Source organism: Panthera pardus, unplaced genomic scaffold (assembly GCF_024362965.1).
Source record: "Panthera pardus isolate Hobbes unplaced genomic scaffold, ASM2436296v1 HiC_scaffold_22, whole genome shotgun sequence".
Taxonomy (NCBI): domain Eukaryota; kingdom Metazoa; phylum Chordata; class Mammalia; order Carnivora; family Felidae; genus Panthera; species Panthera pardus.
The window spans coordinates 61,208,650-61,231,513 of record NW_026526788.1 but is presented as its reverse complement, the minus strand read 5'-3'; the positions used below and the strand labels follow the sequence as shown (position 1 = coordinate 61,231,513).

The 22,864-nt window shown below is 51.0% G+C and overlaps 1 protein-coding gene across 10 annotated transcripts in view; it reads left to right on the top strand.

Annotated features, from left to right (window-relative positions):
• Positions 1-22,864, top strand: part of SH3PXD2A (SH3 and PX domains 2A) — a 242,916-nt gene that overhangs the window by 100,417 nt on the left and 119,635 nt on the right. For 9 of the 10 annotated variants that reach the window (XR_008424913.1, XM_019459323.2, XM_019459324.2 and 6 more), the window contains one exon: positions 19,863-19,939. Coding sequence is in view for 9 of the 10 variants with exons in the window: in XM_019459323.2 (XP_019314868.1) it covers positions 19,863-19,939 (77 nt within the window). In the remaining variant the exon portion in view is untranslated. Of the gene's footprint in view, positions 1-19,602; positions 19,697-19,862; positions 19,940-22,864 lie in introns of those variants that run through there. The other variant, XM_053909898.1, reaches the window with a different exon arrangement.

Sequence of the window (22,864 nt, the reverse complement as noted above, 5' to 3'; positions counted from 1 at the left end):
GGACGATGCTGTGGAGAGAAGTCAGTCTGAGACCTATTTTAGAGGAACATCCGAGAGGCCTTGCTGAGGGCCAGGGGTGAGGGGGGAAGTAGAGAATGATGATGCGCATGGTTCTGCTGAGGGCAACCCTGGCCAAGACAGCCAACCGGGGCTTCCCAGCACCCTCCCCACATCCCCGCCTTGGACTTCGCCCCTGGGAGTGAAAGGGGATGATGTCCTCCCTCCATTCTGAGATAGCTGAAGCCTCCGGCGCATGTGAAGGATGTTTTGTGGTGGGGAGTGCCTGCCCCCAGCCTCCCTCCCAGGAGCCTCTGGGCACTAGACACTCTGTTTTCTGGGTCTTGGATTCAGTGGGGAGTGCGAGGGGGGTCAGTGGGTGGTGGTGGAGGAGGCAGAACACTGAGGCCCATTGACAGGGAGCTCAAGGCCCCTCCTTCAGAGGTGAGGGGCGCTGGTGGCAGATCTCCACAGTGTCCCTGGCCTGACCCTTCCACCATTCGCCAAGGTCACCCCAACTGGACCCCGGCCCAGGGATGGAGCCTCAAGCCAGAGCTCTTCCCTGGCAGGAACTGAGCTGACCCTTGGAGCCTCCCCAGGCGCTTATGAACTGACACACCATTCATCCAGAGGCGGCCTGGCTTCGAGCAGTACAGTAGCTCTGGGCCCTGAAAACACCTCCTCTCCTTTACCTGCACTGTTCCAAGGACTGATGTCCACTGAGGGGCCCCCAGATCCCAGGCCGCCTGGCCTCCAGACCACAGTGGGCCAGAGGGACTGGCATGGCCTGAAGGTGGAGTCTGTTCCCTTGAACGCACCTTCACAAGGCAGAGAAGGAAGTGCATGGGGTGGGTGGGGCTTGTCTGGCAGCTCTAGGTCTCCTCTACCCGTCAGGGGCAGGGTCTGAGGGAAAGGGGCGACACGTCTGCTTCTCCCTGGGCCAGAGCAGAAGGTCCAGATTTCACCTTAGCGAGAATGAATCGGGGCACATCTCAGGGAAAATTTCCAAAGCTGCATTGCCAAAAGGAGGCGTGTGACTCCGCAGCTCGGCCAGCTCTAGAGCAGCATGGTGGTTCTGACAGACCTGAACCTGGCCTTGGGCTCAGACAGATCGAGATTCACAACTCACACCGGGGCTTTCTACGTGGCACTGGTTGTCTGAACTTGAAATTGCTTTTTTCACGGTGGAGGCAGGTAGGCGTCACCTTTCAGCACTGGAGGCCTCAGAGCTAGATGAACCTGAGTCAGATCCCTGCTCAGTCTCCCAGGAGCTGCCTGACCCTGGGCCAGCTTTACTCAGCATCTCTGCACCTCCTCAGAATCCTCATCTATGAGATTCCCCCGGGGCTGTTGAGAGCATTGAATGAAATGTTACCTGTTAAGCACACAGTAAGCACTTAATACGTGGTGATGATTTGGTGAATGGAGCTTGACAAAAAAGGGTGAGCTGTCTTTTGGAGCCTTTCCAGGAGTGAGGTTGTGCACGCAGTCTTGTGCGTTTCAAGGTCTGCCGCTCAGAATTTGGCTCACAGTTGAATAGCACGAACATCACCTGAGAGCTTGTTAGAAATGCAGAGTCTTAGCCCCACCCCAGACACACCAAATCACAGTCTGCTGTGTGCTGGCATGCACAGGAAAGTTTGAGAAGCACTGTTTTAAGGTCCAGTGAAGCCCTTCCATAGGCTGACTCTGTCCTCAGGACTTCCCTGGTGTATGGCTGTGTTTAGTCCATCCGTGTAATACAAACCACTGAACCTGCTTCGGTGAATTAATTTCTGACCCAAGCTTCACACAGGTAACTTGGTAAGAGCTATGCAGACCTGAGTTCCCCACCTGTTTCTGGCACCCTGTGGGATGGGGGCGTAAGCCTCTGTCCCCCACCACCAGTCTAACCTGCAGGACACTTGGCCCCAGCCACACTCCCTCATCAGCTCTAAGTCAGGACTCTGTAAGTCCTACTCTTCCAAGACAGGGTGAAGTTTGGGGCCAAGAAGATGCTAAGGTTTTTATTTCAGAAGTCTGTCTGGATTGGGAGTGGGCGAGACTGTCCTGTGAATCCCTTGTGGTTTTGAAGATGGCACGGCACAAGTATGTCTAAAGTCTGTCTGTCCAGTTATACTGCAGGGTTAGGAGCAGGAAAAGTGCTTGGGTCTCTCTGAAGAAGTCTCTGGCAAAAGGGTTAAGACAAAAACAAACAGACAAACAGGCCCTGGTTTTTAAAAGGAGAATGTTTTGCTCTTCTCTATAAAACAATTATTGCAAACCTAAGCTCCACAATAAGGGAGCCAAAGGAGGAGGACTGAGATGAATGAGTAACTGTTAACTTGGTGCCTTCTCTGCTTGGCAAGGTTTGTACTCCCAGCTGCTTCTTTCTGATCTGAAAAATGAATTTGCAGCTTTAATAGTTGGTAATTGGTGAAGATGGCTAGTAAGGCCTATGTGGCTGGCAAAGCTGTTCTCTCTTACTAGTAGGTGGCCCAGAGATCACTTTTTGTGGAATTGGCTATAGGGGAAAAGTTGCAAACAGCTTCCTGAGAAATGGTGTGCCGCTTGGAACGTTTAGCAAATTAAACAGTTGGTTATAAAGGAAAGATTCCTCCCTGATTTATGTACATAGCTATGATTTAAGTACATACTTGTGCCAGATATCGTGCAAAGTGTTTCTGTGCTTATATTGCCTCATTTAATGACAGCTACTCGCTTTACATATGAAGAGTCATGGGCTGGAAGGGGTATATGACTTGCCCATGGCCACTCAACTAGTAAGATGCAGGGCTGGGATTCAAACCCAGGTCCTTCCACTTCCAAGCTCTTGACCACTCACTATTCTCTATGTCCTGGCTGTGCTTGCTGCAGAGTGAGCTTGACCAAAGATGTACTGCCTGGAGGTTTGTTATATGAAATGTAGGAATACTACCTATACTAGAGTGTTTGCATTTCTTTAAACTATATTTCAAGTTTTGTATGGTTTTATCAATTAGACATTGATCAGCTTTGTCCTTTTTTGGGCACTTAATAAAGTGTCACATTCCTACAGTAAAGGTCTTGCCTAGATTAGATTATTTTCGGCTACTTTTCACTTAACCTACCCAAGTTTAGCCAGCCACCTAGTGACCAAATCTGGAATTGCAGGCATAGTTACCAGAAGGGAATAATTGCAGGCTTTGTAAACACATACCCATAAAGTAACCATGCAGCAACAGTCATCACAGTTTAGTAAACCACGGTTCAACAAGGAACTAAAATTGAGGAAGAAAGAAATCCTACTTTACCTTTGTTTCTCTCTGTGGCCCTAAACCAGAGAGTTTTCATTTGGGGCACCAAATAGAACCTTAGGAAACATCACATGGTTTTACTTGCTCATTCCTAAAACTTGGTATGAGAGGAATTCTGAGCCTACTTCGCTGTTCCTGACAGCTCTTCCTCCAAAATTAGGATGGTCTCCTGTGCATTGTAGTAGATTGCAGTGTATTCATTCAGATATGTTCTCATGGGGGCATAAGAACAAGTCCTAGACCTTTCTGAGCCTGAGTTTCCACATCTGGGAAATACTAGGATTGGACTTGATACTGTCTGGGTTTTCTCATAGTCCCAATATTTTGCAATCTAATAGTTTTTAAGACCAAAGGAATAAATGTCCAATGATGAAACATCATACAAAAGAGAAAACATTTAGGGAAACAGAGGTCTCGTAGGCCCACCTCACATCCCACTGCATTGACAGAATATGGCTTCCTCTGTATAAGGCCAGCTTTGTGCCCTTCCCCCCACCCCCCGTTTCCTTTGGAAAGTGCAGAAAGCCCCCTTGTCTTGAATGCTTCCCTGCAAAGGGCTCCTGCTGAAAGACTGCACACACAGCCAAGACTTTGACCTTCACCTTTGAACCCCTGACTTACTTGGTGAGAATGAGTTTTTATCCTTCTCTCTCTAGGTTTTGGTGGGGGTGGGGAGAATCTAGCTAGGGTTAGCAGGAATTCAATGAAAATATAAATAGAAACATGGTCTATAAATAACACTGCCCCCAAAATATCTGGAGACATGAATACCGGCAGACAGCGGACAGTCACAAATCATGACGGCCTGGACAGTGAGTGAGCTTTGTTCATTTGCTTTGGGGTCTCTCGGGATACTCCAGACTTGCCAGTGGGTCCTAGAGAAACCCTGTCTCTTTCTGGGCTCTAGAAACACCTTCCTTGTTCACTGCCCTCACACCCATCTTCTCCTAAACCTGCTTTGTGAGCAGATACATGTAGCGGAGCAAAGTAAAGCCGCCTGGAATCGGACCCTAGCTTTTAGTCTCAGTACTGTGTGACCTGGGGAAATTCAGAACGTATCTCTGGGCTTTCTTCCTCTGTGATCATGGGGATTTTCAAAACTGGAGTTTTGAAGTACAGGAACCGCGCCTGATTTTATCTTGGTTAAGAGGGTGGAGTCTAGTGCCAATCCCTGTATTGCCGCCTCTAGCTGTTTGGCCTTGGGCAAGTGACTTAACCTGTATACTTCAATCTCCTTGTTAAGTCAGCGGGATAATGGTATCTGCTTTGTTGAACTATTGTAAGGAGTGAGTTAATATTTTCAAAGGGTTTACACCAGTGCCTAACACATAGTAAACATATATAAATGTTTGTTAAATAAAGAAATAGGGGCGCCTGAATGGCTCAGTCGGTTAAACATCCGACTTCAGTTCAGGTCATGATCTCGTGGTTTGTGAGTTCAAGCCCCGCGTCTGGCTCTGTGCTGACAGCTCAGAGCCTGGAGCCTGCTTCGGATTCTGTGTCTCCCTCTCTCTCTGCCCCTCCCCCATTCACACTCTGTCTCTCTCAAAAAATGAATAAACATTAAAAAATAATGGTAATAATAAGAAAGGAAGGAAGGAAGGAAAGAAAGAAAGAAAGTGTTACCTGGTACATAGTAGTAGCTGCTTAACAAATTTGTCAAGTGAATGACTGAATGGGACCAGAACTGCCTATCTTGAGTCAACAAGGGTAATGTAATAAGATTGTGTGTCAGTTCTTTCTAAGCCCAGGATGCTTTAAAATGTAAGTGGGGTTTTTATTCTTACCTGCTGGTGTGGCAGTCTGGCAGGAGTTAGGTACACTCCCTCCTTGTCCTCATCCATTATTTCTGCCTTGTACACGCTGCATTTTGTTTGCCTGGGAGAAATGCCTGGAGCTCGTGCATCTTGGCAGGTAGAGAACTGCTCCCTCTGATGCATTGCTCTACAGTAGCACCAGCCTCTCTGCGTAGCCTCATCCCCCATACCCTTTTTAGCATGACACCCGCATTTTGCTTAGTGCCGGCGAAGTTCTTTGCTAGCAAAGCTAGCTCTTACACAGACCAACGATGGTGTAGCCTTTTGCTATGTGCGTGCCGTAAACATAAGAGAAAAAACAAAGCTCCCTCCTCTCGGAAAGCAGCCTGAATGCTCCAAATATGTCTGATTCAGGTAACCCAGGGGCTCTCTCATGAGCAGTGCTGGGCCTGGGTCAGTGACCTCATGCTGTGGAACAAATTACATCCTCCCGCCCCCAATTTAGCAGCTTAAAACAATAGCCAACATTTCTTATCTCAGAGTTTCTGTAGGTCAGGAATTCAGGAACGGCTTAACTGCACAGTTTTCATACCACATCTCTTGGGAAGTGACGGTCCAGATGTCAGCACAAAGCGTGACCGGGGACTCACTGGGCAAGACAGCTCACTCCCTTGACCGGCAGACTGGTGCTGGCTGCCGGCAGGAGGCCTCAGGTCCTTGCCATATGGACCTCTCCATAAGATGCTTGAGTGTCCTTACAACATGGTGGCCAGCTTCCTGCAATATGAATGATCTCAGAGCAAGACAAGAAGGGGGCTGTGATGTCCTTTATAACCTAGTCATGGAAGTCACCCTGTCCACGGGGAGGACACCCAGGGTCCTGCTGCTTCACAGATCAGCCCTATACAGTGTGAGAGGGGACCGTGTGAAGTAAGTGACCCTGAGGTATGCGTCACCAGGGGCCACGTTGGAGGCCGACTACCACAGGCTCCTCTGAAATTGTGTCAATGGTGGCAGCTCTTGTTGTGGGGTTAGGATTGGGGTAGAAATTAGAAGTAGGAAAGACAGCTGAGTACGGGGCCCAGGGGAACATAACCTGTCGGTGCAAGAGCTACACAATCCACCCCAGAACCGGGCCGCTGGACCAGCTGCCCTGCCGAGTCCCAGCCTGGCTGCTAACTCACTGTGTGAAGTTGGGCAAGCCATGGCCCTCCCTGAGCTCAGCCTTGACCCCAGAGAGTAAGGGGTCTGGACATGGTGACCTGATCTCCTGGTTTTAACCCCAGGATCCATTTGGACTGTGGTAGCTGTCCACACTGGTGAGAACACGGGCTTGAGCTTGTGCTGTGAGTGTCCCACCAGCGACTAGGCCCAAGTGTGCCGCCCGCCCCCTGCCGTGCCGTCCCCGACCCTCAGCGTTAGGGTTTGAGGGAGAATTGCTTTAGAATGGGCTGATGGTGCCTGTGTTCCCCCCACTCCCCCAGGTAGACACTGTGGTCCTTGGCCTTGACGGTGCAGGAGCTCCGGTGTTTCTCAAACAGTACAACTTGAATGGCTCTGCTTCGCTCTGTGTGGTCCATGTGATCAAACTCCAGTCACCCATTCGGTCTCTTCTAGTACCACTCGTAACCTGCACCCGCAACCTCCCAACGCATTCACTTTACTTTAGCTGGATCCTGTTATCTCTGGACCTTTGCTCAGGCTCTTCCCTCCTTCTGGAACATTCTTTCCCCTTCCCTTGCCCTGGCTCATTCCCACCGCGTTTCAGGCCTGTCCTGCCTCCTGTGTATCCCCGTTGTAACAGATGACACTGCAACGCAATGCCCACACAGACTGCATCCCCTGAGAAGCAGGGACTGTGTCTGCGTGGTGCCTCATCACACCCCGGCCCCCAGCACAGCACCTACATTCAGGAAGGCTGGATTGTCGGTGAGTGCGTAAGTGGTGCTGGGTGACCGTGCTCATGGGGTTGGGCTGGGGTTAAGACGTAGCTCTTAGGGGAACGCCTGGGTGGCTCAGTCAGTTAAGCGTCCGACTTAGCTCAGGTCATGATCTCACAGTTCGTGGGCTTGAGCCCCGCGTGGGGCTCTGTGCTGACAGCTCAGAGTCTGGAGCCTGTTTCAGATTCTGTGTCTCCCTCTCTCTCTGCCCCTCCCCTGTTCACGCTCTGTCTCTGTCTCAAGAATAAATAAACATTAAAAAAAATTTTTTTAATAAATAAAAAAAGACGTAGCTCTTGGGGAAGGCAGACCAAGAGGATACACAGAGAAAAGGTACAGAGAAAAGAAGGAATAGAGCAAACTCATTAAGAGCCTAGGCGCTTCCAGACGGCCTAAAGAAAGAGGCCATGGCACATTAAATTTCAGCTCTGCCGCTTACTCATTTTGTGACCTTGGGCAGGTAACTCAGGTCACTTTTCCAAAAATCAGTTCACCCATCCATAAAATGGGAATGGCAACAGTACCCAGTACCTAGGTCATAGATTGTCATCAGATCAAATAAAAGAATAAATATAAAATACATAGCACAGTGTTTATCTCACACCAAATACTTGGTGAATGTTACCTATTACTTTTATGACCCTCACTACCCTCGCCGGAGGGCGGGGAACCACAGCAACTGTGTGGGTGGGAGGGTGCTGAAGAGAGTTGACTGGGCTCAGTTCTGCCAACAGAGCCAAAGCTCAAGAAAGGCAGTCTTTGGGGGACTGTGTCCACCCAGAGGGAGCCAGGCAAACTTCCCTCTGGCTGGCACGGCCAGGCCTGTGGTTGTGCGGCTGTTTTCCAATGGGCCTCTACATCCTGGGGATTTTCCTCTGCTACAGACCATCAGAAGTAAACTGTGTCTTTCAGCATCACCCTTGGGACCAGGGCTGCCCCTGCCTGTCCACAGCCTCCTGGGCTGGCTGGGCCTTTCTGTTGTGTCACTGTGCCTTGGAGGCCCAGTACCCCTGGGCTGCCCCCCACCACTGGCCCCTGCTGTGGGCCAGGCCACAGGGAGAGGCTGCCGGAAAGCTCTGCCCAGCGTCCCACCGTCCCCTTTCCTGAGGGCAGCCTCCCCTGGCAGAGAGGAGCTGGGGCTGCTGGGGCTGAATAGGGCCTTTTATTCTCTGGCTCTCACAGGGAGGGTGCTGAGCCACTGCCCACCACGCCCTCCACACCCACATCCACACGGTGGGGACAGCTTGGCCCTGATGCTGGGCTCTGAGTTAACCACACTCTCTGGCCCCACTCTGTCTGGGTCCTGGAGGGCGAGCCCATCCCGCCTGTGGCCCCCAGCATGGGCAGGGTGAGCTACATGTGCTAGTCCCCTCAGGGGTGTGTGTCTGTGTGTATGTGACTGTGTAAATAAGAGAGACAGTCTAGAGCGAGAGGGCATCAACACACACACACACACACACACACACACACACACACACATCCATTCAGCAAATGTCAACTGGGGGCCACTGTGTGCCAGTCCTTGTGCTGGGCCCTGAGGATACAATAGTAAATGAGACATCATACAAAGAGGTGAGACCGTTACACATCGCAGTGAATTCTGGGGAGGAGACAGTGGAGGGCTGGGAGAGAGGCAGAGAGACCCAGTACTGCCGAGGCCTCCCCATGCGTTCATCTGAAGTATGGAAGGCGACATCTGTGCAAAGGGCCGTGGGGACTGTGTCCTGGGAGAGGGGACGTATGCACACAGGCCCCGTGGTGGGAGAGACCTGGGCATGTCTGTGGCATTAACTGATGCCCAGCATGGCTGGCATGATGAGACCTGATTGCAGAAGGAGGCATGAGCCAGACCCTGCGGGGCCTCTCGGGCCATGGAAAGGAGTTTAGATTTTATTCTCCACGCACTGGGAAGTCACTGAAAGGTTTAAGCAAGGTTTCGTTTTGAGAATGTTATTTGGGCTACTGGGTGGAAAATGGACTGGGAGTCAGACAGACGAAAGGTCACCGTACGACTCACGGGCTGTTAGCCAGACATGGAGTGATCTGGCCTTTCCCTTCTCTGTAACAACAGGCACTTTGTGTCGGACCCTTCCTGCGTGCCCCACTCTGTGTGCTGTGCTTGTCCCGCATGCTGCTTCCACTTGGTGTCTCAGCCCTGTAATCCCACATGGCAGATGAGAAGGCTGATGCCGGGCCTGTTAATGTCCCCAGGACACAGGTTCAAAAGGCGACCCACCCTCTGCGACCCACCCTCTGATCCTACTGCTGGCAGATGAATGGTCCTAGATTTTGATTTTTTTTTTTTAACCTTCTCACTGGACCAAGAATAGGAAAACACAGCTGGAAGGTGAAATCAGACCAGTATGACTGTGGCTGAGAAGGTCAGTGCCTTTTGCCTTTGCCACCTGGCCCACCATTAGTATACATATTACACCAGTCTACCAAGCACTTTCTAGGCTGTGCTCAGCCGTGTCCAAGCTGAGCTCTGAATGAGACCACAGTCTTTGCCTTAAGGAACCCCAGTGGCATCCAAGTGGCAATTGTCCTCAAGTGTGGCCACTTTAAGCACTGTTATAGTTAATCCCAAATCCTCTCCCTTCCCTGGAGCTATCTGGCACGCCTGAGGTCAACCACAATGCTCTATCTACCTCCCAGGGTTGGGCCGGGCCAGCCTATATTTCCTGCCAACCCATGGTGCTCTCGTGGCCAACATCCTTCCCTAATTTGATATCTACTGGGAATCCCTAGATGCCGGCTACCTTCTAGGTGATTCATAAGACCTGAGCTGCCCTTGTCTGGCAGCGTGTGGTGAGAACGTATAGCTCACTATACGTTCTCTCCAAAGTGAGAACGTATAGCTAATGAGGTATCTCCAGTCTATATCAGGGCCGAAGACCAACCCTGGGCATTCTCCAAACAAGGGAGAACAAGCTGACAAATTCAGAGGGTTTGTTTCTGTGAACACGGCTCTTCCCAAAGCTAATGCTGTAGGTAAGCATTTACCCTTGTTGACAACAATTCATACAAGTGTATTCACACTTCACAGAAAAGGGACTTCGTTCCAGGGATCGAGACTCACTGAGCCCTTCAATTTGCTGCAACTTGAATCAAATCATAAAGCATATATTTTTAAGTAAGTCTGGAGAAAATAAAAGTAAATGCCACCAAAACAATGAATGTGTCAGTGCCCCCTTCTCTGTGACACATACCACCCAGGCTAGAGTTTCAACATCCATACTAGTATAGAAGTACCAACAAACCCCAGCTAAAATCTGCTCTGGTGTAGCAAAGGTCTTCCGGGGTGCAGGTGATTCTGTTTCTTGGCCTGGGCCCTGGTTACCTACGTGGGCTCCATTTGTGAAATTCATTGAGCTATACACATGCATGTGCACTTTTCTGTGTGTGTATTATACTTCAAAAAGAAAGGAGTTTTAAAAAAGGAAGGAAAGCTAAAACAAAAAAAAATTTTAAAAGAGTAGGGGCACTCTTGGATGACTCAGTTGGTTAAGCATCCGCCTCTTGATTTCGGCTCAGGTCATGATCCCACAGTTTGTGAATTCGAGCTCCATACCAGGCTTTGTGCTGACAGTGCGGAGCCTGCTTGGGATTCTCTCTTTCCCTCTCTCTCTGCCCCTCCCCTGTTCTCACTCTCAATCTCTCTCAAAAAAATTAATTAATTAAAAAAAAATTTTTTTAGGGGCGCCTGGGTGGCGCAGTCGGTTAAGCGTCCGACTTCAGCCAGGTCACGATCTCGCGGTCCGTGAGTTCGAGCCCCGCGTCAGGCTCTGGGCTGATGGCTCGGAGCCTGGAGCCTGTTTCCGATTCTGTGTCTCCCTCTCTCTCTGCCCCTCCCCCGTTCATGCTCTGTCTCTCTCTGTCCCAAAAATAAATAAAAAACGTTGAAAAAAAAAAAAATTTTTTTAAAGGAAAGAAAAAATCGTTCTGGTCATAGCTCTGTAAGGCTGCTCGAAAAGCCTTCAATTCTGTGATTCAGTAAAGATGTATTAAAACTTCTGATGTGCCAGGACTAGGTGTTTTCTTTCTAGCAGACACCCATAAATCCCATGGGGCCCCATTGAGGATGGGGGAATAAAAGATTCTGTTCCTTTAAGACTGGCTCTGTAGTGGGGAATGGGAACCTCCAAATCAGAATTTGGAAAATCATTTTTCTCTCCTGGATGTGATGGTTCTTACTGTAAGCATGCTGTGGCTGCAAGAGGAGTTAAGGTTTCCATCTGTGGCGAAAGCCCACCGGGTTTTTTCAAGTGTTTCCCTGAGCCTGTGGGAGAGGGGGCGGAGAGTGCCGTGTGGGAGGCTCGCCTGTGGGAGTCATCCTAGCGCCCCCAGGTGGCCGGGTCAAGTAAGTAATCGCTGCCTCTGTTGTGTGTTCTGTTCTCTGCTCTCTGCTCTCTGCTCTCTGCATTGGACTAATGGAAGAGCGTCCCGAAGGAGAGAAATGGGAGCTGCGTGGGAGACACAGTGTTTTTAGGGGGCGGGGGTTTGAATCAGGAAAGGTTGCTACAGGCTGAAGGGAGCTAGTGTCTGGCCTCGGGTGGGGAAGATAAGTGGCAGAGGGTGCCAGGGAAACACTATACTGCTCAGATCCCAAGCAGCCAGTGAGGAGGTGGGCGGGACCAGGCTGTACGCCCACCCCCATGCTACCCCACCTACGTGACCTTGGATTGTCAGCTCATACGAGATCCCATTTGCTCGACGTTTGTGATGGGCTGGGCTCCGTGTTAAACGATTTTGTACATCACTTCATAGACTCCTCCCAATAATCCTCTGAGTTATGCATTACTGTGCCCATTTTGCATTTTGAGGAAACTGAGATTCAAATAGGTTGGGACTTGTCCCATATCACACAACAGTAAATGGCAGGGCCAGATGTACTATCAGGAACCTCTTGGTGACAAGGACTAGATCCATCTCAATCTGGTGTAAGAAAAATGGGGAAATTTATTGGCTCATGTAATTGAAAACTTCAAGGGTAGTGGTTTCAGGCATGGCTGGATGTAGGTGACCAAATCGTGTATCTCTCTAGCTCTCAGCTTTGCTTTCTTTGGCAATTTCATTCCCAGACAAGCTGTCCCAAATGGTGGTGGCGATTTGCAAAGATACTTCCTAGCAACTTGGGGTTCACAGTGTGTGAGTTAGCAGCTCCTGAGGAAAAAGTACTTCTCTTTCTGGTAGTTCCAGCAAAAGTCCCAGGCCGATTCTCCTTGGACCAGTTTGGGTCACACGCCCATGGCTGGACTATACAGATTGGTAACTCCAGGTGTTTGGGGTGAAGTGAGCCCCACTGAACTCACACAGCCTGAGAATGAAGGAGGGATTGTTCCTCAGAAGAAGCTCAGGACACTGCAGTACAGACGCTCGCAGACAAAGCCACAGATGCCTGCCATGCGAGACTCTAAGCCAGAGCTGTGGGGTGGAAGCTAATTATTCCTTTTCTTCCCTACAGGCATTGCCTGCGTCTTATCACTCTGGCTTAGTCTGGTCTGGCTGCTGTAACAAACAACACACAGACTGGGTGGCTGATAAACCACAGAAACTTATTTCCGACACTTCTGGAAGCTGGAAGTCTGAGACCAGGGTGTTCGGGTGGGGGTCTGGTTGCAGATTTCTCACTGCGTCCTCACATGATGGAGACCACAGGGAGTCTGTGGGGGTGTCTTTTATAAAAGAACTAATCCCATTTGTGAGGGCTCTTCCTCCAATACCATCTCACTCCCCAAAGGCCCCATGTCCAATATCATCACATTGGGCATTAGGATTTCAACATGAATTTTGAAGGGCTCAAACATTCAGACCATAGCACACCCCATGAGCGTACATACATGTCACTTTTTGCAGGGGTGGGGATTCCTCCAATAACCTTTTCATCTTCTCTCCCCAAATTGGTTTGGCAAAGAAGAGGCTCTCTTGGGTGCCGCATCAGCCAGCAGAGCCAGAGAGGACCCCCTTTCCACTCAGTCGGCTCTCTGACCCACAGAGCTTGCCTGCCAGCTGACAGCTCCAGAGACTCTCTACCCACTCTCTCCAGACAATCCTCTGACCTTCCTGAGGGTATCAGACAACACCCACATGCATGGCACTCGCTCAGTGCCAGGGATTGCCAGGGACAGAGGGAGTATAGAAAGTTATCCCTGCCCTCAGGGTGACTGTGGCCCGTTTAGGGATACAAGACTGTAATGAGTCAGGACAACTCTGTAGACGTTGCCATAACCCCCTGTAGCGGGTTGAAGAGCGGCCCCTATGTCCACATCCTAACCCCCAACCTGTGAGTATGACTTCACTTGGAAAAAGGGTCTTTGCAGATGTCAAGTTGAGGATCTGGAGATGAGATCATCCTGACTTTAGGGTGTGCATGAACCCAAAGGCAGGTGTCCTTATTGAAGAAAGGCACAGGCAGGTTTGAGACACAGATGGAGGAGGGGAGGCCGTGTGAAGACAGAGGCAGAGACCAGAGTGAGGTGGCCACAAGCCAAAGAATGCCTGGAGCCCCCAAAAGCTGGAAGAGCCAAGTGTGGATTGTCCCCTAAAGCCTTAGGGGGAACATAGCCTTGCTGGCACTTTCAGACCTCTGGCCTCAGACCTGGGGGAGAATATATTCTGTTGTTTTAAGCCACCAACTTTATGATAATTTGTTACAGCCGCCCTGGGAGACTAATGCACCCCTTCCCTCTTTGTCCTTAGATCCAATTAGACGGGTGGGAGCGTTGTTCATGGAGAATGAGGCCTCTGCACCCTGCGCTCTGGGGCCTCTGGGCCTGCTGTGGCCTCTCCTGTTTCTAAGGCCAGTCCCCTGTGATGGTCCAGGTTCTCTGGATGGCCCGGAAGGGAGAGGGTTGAGAGCATCTGCACCCTGGGAGGCCAGGGTGGCCTATGTATCTGGGAACCCCTAGGGAAGGTGAGAGGGGGCCCTGGGATGGTGACTCCCTGACAAATTCTCCAGGACAGCAGAGATCAGGGGCAAGAGTGGGGTGACTGCCAGAGGGTCCTAGAGGCTGACCAAGGAGGGCAAGACAGACATTCAAGGAAGTCTTCATAGAGGAGGCCAAAGAACACCAGACTCCTTTCTGTGGCTTACAACACAGCTACACGGCCTCTCTTCTGTCTTTCAACTTTGCTCTGTAGTTGCCTCTGGCTGAGCACTCTTGCCCCAGAACCTTACATGACTGGCTCCCTCTCCTCAAAGTCTCCACCGAACTTCCCTGACCACTAGCTGAATTCTCCTGCCCCCTAGGCAGGCCCCTTCCCATTACCCTTTTTATTCTTTTTTAGAGATGGGAGGAGACACATATGTGTAACCAAACTACTTACTAGATATGAAAATTGTATACTGTGTCCCGTCCATGCACATCCTGTCCCCAATCTAAATGTAAACACCTTGAGAGCAGGACGCTGTCTGTCTTGTTCACTGCGGTCTTAGCACCTGGAGCATCAAGATGGTGATGGAGGGATGGGTGGCACTCCAGGTGGCAGAAAAAGCAAGGAAGAGGGGGTCGTTTGAGGAAGTATACGTGCTCACATACACACTGTGAATCTTGACGAGGAGAGGCTGCCAAGATTACATCAGTTTGGACAGACCAAAAGAGGCCCTGAGACTAGTCCTTTCCTATTACTTCTGGAGCCTACGCTCTCAAATCACCCCCCATACAATGGGTGCTTGCCCGTCTGTAGGAACACATACCTGGTTCATGGAAATTGCCAGACTCTTCATGGCTGAGCCATGTCCTCATCTCTCAACTTCTTGAAACAGTTCATTCTGCAGAAGCAAGTGCCAATTACTAAGACCCATCAAGTACCACTGAGATGCCTCATCACATGCATAGTGTCCTGGGCGGGAGGAAGAAATCCCTCTGCCACCCAAGCATGGGGACCTTCCTGAGTCAAGGCCCCAGCTGTGTGTCCTGGCTCAGAGTGGACACTGCCGATGAGAAGGTCAGGCGACACGGGGGATTGGGGCAAAGATTGATCTCCCTCGGGTGATGCCCACTGACTTGTGGCGGATACCCGCCCAACCAGAGCAGGGGTGGGGGGATAGGAAGGACAGGGAGGTTTGCTGTTTCAGGGAGCTCTTTCTTTCCAAAGTCCACGAGACACTGGTTCCCGCTCCTTCCCACTTTGCTGGTTCATTCACTGGGTCATTTGTATCTGGTAGGCAGAGACCTTGGGAGGACCGCTTGTATGTGGGGTACCATGGCGTGTCCCACCGTCCGTGGTTATGGCTTACATAGTTCTCAGTCATCCCCCAAGGCGGCTGATCCCTAGACCATAGCAGAGCACCTAGCATGGAGGAAATGTTAGTAATGCTCCCATCACACGCAGAGTAAAACCCTGAGTCCTCACCATGGCTCTCAAGGCCTCACTTGATTGGACCCCAAAGACCTCTCTGGATTCATTGCCTTCTGTCTCCCTCTTACTATATGAGCTGTAAAATCCCAGGCTGAAATCTCAACTTAGCCACTTAGTGGCTGTGTGACTTTGGACAGTCCTCTCTGAGCCACCATCCCCTGTGCAAGGTAGGGCTAATAAAATTACTTGCTTCAAAGTCATTGTGGGGATTAAGTGAGAACCCAATGAAAAGCTCTTAGCCTGTGCTCAGCACGTAGTAAGCACTTGGCTACTATTACCTCTTGTCTCGCCCCTCCTCTGCCCCTCTCAATTCCACCATGCCCACTGTGCAAATCTTAGGACTTCTAGAGGGAGCAGCCATGGAGCCACAGCCCTTTGGTCTCCAGATGAGAATCCAGAGGAACCTGCTTCAGGGTCATGCAGCCAGCCTGTGGCCCAGGCAGAACTTGAACCCAGGACTCCTGCTAAGGCCCCTGCTCCTTCTGCTGGTCCCACCTCCTCAGCCCAGCCCAGAGCAGCAGCAGCAACAGGGACCTACACTTATGTGCTTGGACCCTGTCAGGCTCAACAACTTTCTTCTCCACTTTCAGGAGTGAGTTATGTCCCGAGGTCTATTTTATGCCCTGTGTGTAATCTTCCTTACGATGCTTATCATATTTCTGGGGCAGCATCTGCATGGCTTTGAAGACTCTGGCAGGAGCTATAAACGGGCTGAATTACATTTACAAGAGGCCTTCAATGCCCTGTGGTCTCGGCTTCCTTAATGGGGATTTTCCTCCTGCTCCTTTTTTTCTCTCTCCCTTTTAATACAGTCACCGGTTTGGCTTTCCGAGTGCGGTTTGGATTCCTAACAGAGAAGTCAAGACCATAGAATCCCTTCCAGACCTTCCCTCCCTCTTTCCCCCTCCTACCCTCTGCCGCTTGTGCCAAAGCCCCAAGAAAAGAAAACGTTGCTCCTGTCAGGATTTCAGCGGGAAGGAGAGAAGCCCTGTTGGGATTCCAAAAAATCAGCCGGGAAATGGCTTGTACAGAAACTCTCCTCTGACTCTGCACCTGAGCAACAGACCCACAATCTTTGTGAAGGGTCCCAGAGGCACGGTGGCCTCGTTTGCAGGGAGTGGGCATGAGGGGCGAGGTGGGGGTCCTGTACTCATGTGAGTGGGAGCCCACCTATCTCCCCACCTCATCCCCCCTCTGCCGGGCTTCTGCACCATGTGGAGGCCTTAACTGTTCCTCAACTGTTTGCTTTTCGGCGGTTCTGTCTGCAGCTGGATCAGGTGATCTCTGCAGGTGATCTTATGTGATCTGCGTATCTTATGTATCCGTGTATCTCAGGGGTTTGGCCAGCCTTGAGAGGGGCCTGTTTGGAGACGGAGGGATTTTTGTCTGCCATCTTTTCCCTTTCCTTTCTGTCCCTTGCCAGGATGAGAAAGGGCAGGAGTGCTATTTTTGGAGGATGGATAAGTCATGTTTCATCTCCTTTCAAAGGAGCATGTGGCAGAGCCAGGTCTGTGGGCCCGGGTCCCTACTGTGGTCTCTCCTTTGGTTTCCTGTGCTGCATAGACGAGTCCTCCAGGTTCCTGCGAGCTACCATTTGACCACTGGCGTCACTGGGACTGCACGATCTCCAGCTCTTGACGTATGAGGCTCAGGTAGAAGGCTCAGAAACCTTGACCCAGGGAGTCCTGTCGTTTTGTCAGTCCCGAGAGCAGGCCTCCTCACGCTATGCGTTTATTTGCACATGTCGTCCCCATGGCTGTGTGCATATGCTCCCGCGGCACGCAGGCAATAAAGCGACAGGCAACCAAAAAAGGGTAGGAGGCACAGAGGCCAGGAATACCAGATCTGTGACATCTTCCTCCAAGGAAAAGAAGCCGTCTCCAGTGTCTTGATAAATCATGTTTTATCTCCTTTCAAAAGGAACACGTGGCAAAGCCGATTTATCTTGATGACATTGTCCAGTCTGCACAGCATCGTCCCTCTGACGGGGAGATGGCCTGTCTGCCTGGCTTCGGAGAGGAAGGGAGGAAAGAGAGCTTGAGGGACAGTCCAGGAGAGGGAAGTGAATGGGCCAGCAAGTACCTATGGGGCGCCTGCTGTACGCAAAGCCTCGTGCTGAGTGGGGTGTGGGTGCCAAGGGGAGGAAGGAGGTGGTCACATCTGATGTGGGGGGATGAGGGGCCCAAATGGGAAGCAAGTCACACATGATAAGATGAGTTAGATGCTCCCCGGTCCGACTGGAGCATGGCTGGTGACCAGTACTTCTGGTGGCCAGGAACTCAGGCTCTAGCCTTCCGAGGTCCACTGCCCTTCACCTCTGTCTCCGGAGGCTGCTTATGGGAAGGACTGGGAGCTTTGCTGTAGCCACAGGAGCGTACTCGGCGGGAAGTGCCAGAGATGTCCTGGCACTCTCAGATGTTCACAAGCAGGAAGCTGGTGACAAATACCCCTCACCCTCAGTTGGGATACCTCTGAGGTGTAGTCCATATTATCCCCAACAGACCATAGGGGTGACCTGGCCCGACAATACTTCCTTCCCTTCCCTGTCTTCCCTTTCACTCCCCTCCTGCTATCTTCTGGGATCTGCTCCCAAATAAACCACTTACATGCCTCATCTCTGGGTGCCACCGGGGAAACAACTTAAACCAAGGCAATGCTTCATGCTTCCCTGGGGCCTGGATAGAAGAAACTCAAGTGGATTGACATGCAGTCTGTGTATCTGTTCACATGAAATGGCAATTATCTTAATTAGAACTCCTTGAACGCAAGCGTAAAACTCCATCTCCAATTAGTTTAAAAAATTATTTTATTGCTTCATACATGTGAAAAGTACCAGGTAGACCTTGGGTTCCAAACAGCTATATCCAGCTTTCAAATGATGTCAAAGGAATCTGCTGTTCATCTCTTTGCTCTGCTTTTGAACCATTCGGGAAGCATTTACTGAGCCCCTATTTCGTTCCAGGCACAGATCCTTTCTCTCAGTAGGTTTCCTTCTCGGACAGTAATAAATATGGCCACTAGAAGCTTCAGGCTTTCATCCTGCCAGCTTAGCAACTGTGGGAGAAAAAAAGCCTCCAGCAGAAGTCTCAGGGCTGACCCTCATTGGCCCAGATGGGGTCCCCTGCCCATCTCTGAGCCAATCACTGTGATTCTGGTTGGCTGGGCTGGGTCACAGCCCAGTAGGCTGGGCCTACTCTTGTTGCCAGGGGGTGTGGCTAGAAAACCCCAGGGACTGGGAATGGAGGAGGGAGGCTCTCCAGAGGGAAACTGGGCAGACTTGAACAACAGATGTTTGTTACAGCTATGGGCTGGGTTGTGTGTGTCCTAGGATGTGTCAGGCCCCTCATGGAAGGGGGCTCACACATATCTGTAACACACAGCAGAATGAGGTGAGTAACTTAGGAATGGACAAAGTATGTGGATGTTCTGGAAAGAGGAAGTTGCTCCTAGCTCAGCTAATCAAGGAAGGCCTTCTAAAAAGGGGACATTGGGGGTGCCTGCGTGGCTCAGTCGGTTAAGCGTCAGACTCTTGGTTTCAGCTCAGGTCATGATCTCATGGTTCGTGAGTTCAAGCCCCACATCGGGCTTCACGCTGACAGTGTAGCCTGCTTGGATTCTCTCTGTCCCTCCCTCTCTGTCCCTCCTCAGCTCATGCTGTCTTCTCTCTCTCTCTCTCTCTCTCTCTCTCTCTGTGTGTGTGTGTGTGTCTCAAAATAAATAAACTTTAAAAACAACGAAAGGGGCATTGACTCAACATCGATGGCCATGGGGCATAGAAATGTTAACTGTGTCAGGACTTGAAAGTCAGACCAAGGAGATCAAACTCTGAATTGAACCGGCTGAAAAGGACTATACATTGATCTGGTTGTTAAAATTGAATTCAGCAAGCTCAGAAGAGCCTGCTGGGAAAGTCTGAGGGGCTGGCCTTTCCTGTAAGCCTTGCCCATACCTGCAGAGGGGTGTACCAGCCCATCTGCACAGTGGCCTGCACTGTTGGAGGCTGTGTGTACAGAGAGGCTGGAGAAAAGTCAGGCTGGGGCAGCCGTGCTCCCTTGGCATTGGCCTGTGCCCGCCCTGGAAATAGCCACCCACCTAAACTAAGAATAGGAATTCCTGCCTGACTGGCAGGAAGGAATGCTGATTTCTCAAGGAGGGATGGGCCTGAAAACCAAACATGGCGTGTGGGTTGGGCCGTCCTTTGTATTTATTTGTGAGGTCACTTGGGAGCCACACCCATGTCAGGGCATCGATTCTGCCATTAGACCCAGACAAGGTGATTTGGCCAAGATGGCAGCCTCTGGGGCTGCTCCTGGGCCCCAGAGGTCCTGGGCCCTCAGCCTCGGGCGCCTCCTACCCCCTGGGAGAGGTGACTGCTCCTCTCTTGTTTTCTTGACAATGGGCAGAGGTGGTGGCACTTGGTAGCCAGCTAAGATGCTGAGAAGCTGAGGGAGAGGGGAATGAGTGTAGGTGGCCCAGGTCCCATGGCAGCCTTCCCCAGAATCAACCGGCTCATGAGCGTGTGTCTCTTCCAGGCAAAATCCTCTTCCGGAGAAGCCACATCCGGGACGTAGCTGTGAAGAGGCTGAAGCCCATCGACGAGTACTGCCGGGTAAGGGTGCGTCTGCAGGTGGGGGAGGGGCCGGTCCGTCTGCCAGAGAGTCTGTCCATCTGTGAAGGAGAGCCATCTGTATAAAACTCTTGGCTGTGGTTTAGCAGATGCATCCTGACACCTGGCATTTCTTGGCCAGAGGGGTGGGTATGACTGTCCCTCGGGGAGGGGTCGCTCGTGACTGGGCCACCCCCTGGAGCACATGGGCCTTGGGATCACAGCTGAGACTTCTTTTGGGACATGTCCATGTTTACAAAACACTATTTTAAATCACTTCCACCCGCTCGGGAGCTCAGTTAAGGGGTCTCCTGCTGAAGGGATTCTGTATGGGACTTTTTGCTTGACACAGGAGAACTGTTTCTGTGAATTCCTTTCAGGACGTTGTTGGAACCAATTCTGAGTTCAATAGTATCTGAAATATCGGAAATGCATATTTGTTTATTCACAGAAGTGTTGATGGTCACGGATGTTTGTGCACATGTTTTTATCGATGCAAGTGCTCACTCTCACAGACACACAGGTGCGCGTGCGCAGGTGCCTCAAAACAGCCACTGCCAGGGGCGCCTGGGTGTCATTCGGTTGAGCATCTGACTCTTGGTTTCACCTCAGGTCATGATCTCACGGTTTTGTGAGTTCAAGCCCCCACATTGGGCTCTGTGCTGACAGTGTGGAGCCTCCTTGGGATTCTCCCCCCCCCCCCCTCTGTCCCTACTCTGCTCCTGCTGTCTCTGTCTCTCTCAAAATAAATAAATAAATAAACTTAAAAAAAAAAACAACAGCCAATGCCAAAGAACAGATGAGAGAGTGACCACGGGGTCATGAAACAGAGTCCCTTCCTCTTTCCACTTTGATTAGAGCCTAGGATCCCGGCAGCGAAAATGGCCTGGGCACCAGACCTCTGGACAGCGAGGCTGCCTGGGTTCAAAACCCTCACTAGCTACATGAACTTGGACAAGTCACTTAACTTTCCAGAGCCTCAATTTTCACACCTGTGCAATAGGGAGGAGGACAGTGGCTCCACAGATGCTAGTCGTGGGGATGAAAGGAGCAGGCACAGGCCAGGCACCAGCACAGTGTCTGGGAGAGAGGAGGCATTCAGGAGACGCTGGCTTTTGATGATTATTATTAAAAGGCGTAAACAATACACTGTTACCACTGGCTTTGATGGAAATGGGACTTCTTAGTTCAGTGAAACTTGTGGAGTCTGACTCAAGACCCTTGAGGAGAAGCAAGTATGGGATGGTTGCAATGCTGGCATTAGGACGGGAAGAGCTGGGATCAAATCCCACTACCCCCCACTAGCTCTGTGACTCTGGGCGAGTTACTTTACTTCTCTGAGTCCCGGGTGCCTCCTCTGGAAACCAGGGTAAAGGCAACTCTTGCAGAGTTCATGAAAGGTGCTGCACCAGAGAATATGTATCATAGTGTTTGTCACTTCTGAAATGCTCTGTCCCTGCACGGAATTGTTGCTGCACAGTCCCTTGATGCACTAGTGTGTTACGATTCAGAAACACTACGTTTGGCAATAAAAATGTTTAAATAAGAATCAAGTTGCTAAAGGTATTAGCTGGTGTCCCCAAGCCCTTAGGAAGACGAACACTCCCATATAGTCTCCATCAACCCAAGTTTCCATTTTGTGACTGTGCCAATTATACTTGGTCACATTGTCTGCCTTAACCTAAAGAGAATTCCCGCTGATGAATTGTCTCACACGAGAAGCTCCTCTTCTTCGGATCAATATTCATTTTTCTCTTTAAAGAGCATTTGCCATTTCCAGTTCAATTGATGGCTGACGCCCGAGCTTTTATTTCTCTTTATTCCTCTCCCAAGAAGTTAAATAAATGGGCAAAGCTAATGGAGGAGGGGGCAGAGGGAGGGAGGCCTCTCCCAGCTGGGGATTTATGGCTCACATCAGCCTCAGCCTCCTGGAGCTGGTGGAGCCCGAGGCATCTGCAGTGGAAATGCCGTATCCTAGGCCATCCGGAGGAGGAAACTGATAACATCTTATCTCCTGGGATCAGGCTTTGAACAGGACTCCTGAATCAGGATGAGATTCAGGGGGGCTCTGGGGCCCCAGTGGTGCCCAGTTGGTGGCCGGGGGAGCCATTTAAGTGGAGTCTGCAAGAGGAGGGGCCTCCTAACCTGATTAGCACAGAGCCAGGCAGCAAGGAGGAATGTCATGGGTTCACCAAGCAGCCAGCCATCTCACAGGCTGTAATTTACTCTGAGAATGGCGGGGGTGGGGGGGGCAGTGAGGGGGTGGTGGAGGAGGGAGGGGGAGGGCAGTGCAGAAGTGGCCTTTAATTCTTCGGAACTAGAAAGCTGGGGCCTGTGGTATGATTGTCTGAGACCTTGGAATGACCTTGGAATCATCATTAGGGATAGATAAGCCAGCAACGGTCCATGGCCACTGCCACCCAGCATCGTGCTTCACAGCTCTGCCTCCCGATTGTCCAATCTGTGGCCACTCAGGATCCGAGTGTCACTCATCATCACTGGCCCCCACCATGAATTCCATGGTCAGTGCCATGTGCAGTCTGCTGCATGGCCAGCCGTTCCCTCATTCATGTCTGTCCCTGGACACACTGCTGGGAACCTCTGGGATTTTTGTTTCCAGTTTCCATATGCAGCTTTGCTTGGCTGGGCAGCATCTTCCTTGGACTGCTGGCCAACGCGGGCTCCCAGTCTGGGATTTGCTGGGCATTCAGATGCACCCAAAACTGTGAAGCTGGCTCTGTGCACAGAGCAGCCAGCTCCTGTGCCAGGACTCAGACGCGGAAAGTCTGACCGCGCAGTAGACCTCCCCAGACTTCGGGCTCTCTGCCCTCGCCGGCCAGCCAGTCCCTCTGCCCAATGGTGGTTTCACAGCCCAAATCTCAGTGTTAATTTTAAACATATATGGGGCAGATTAGATGAGCGTCACGG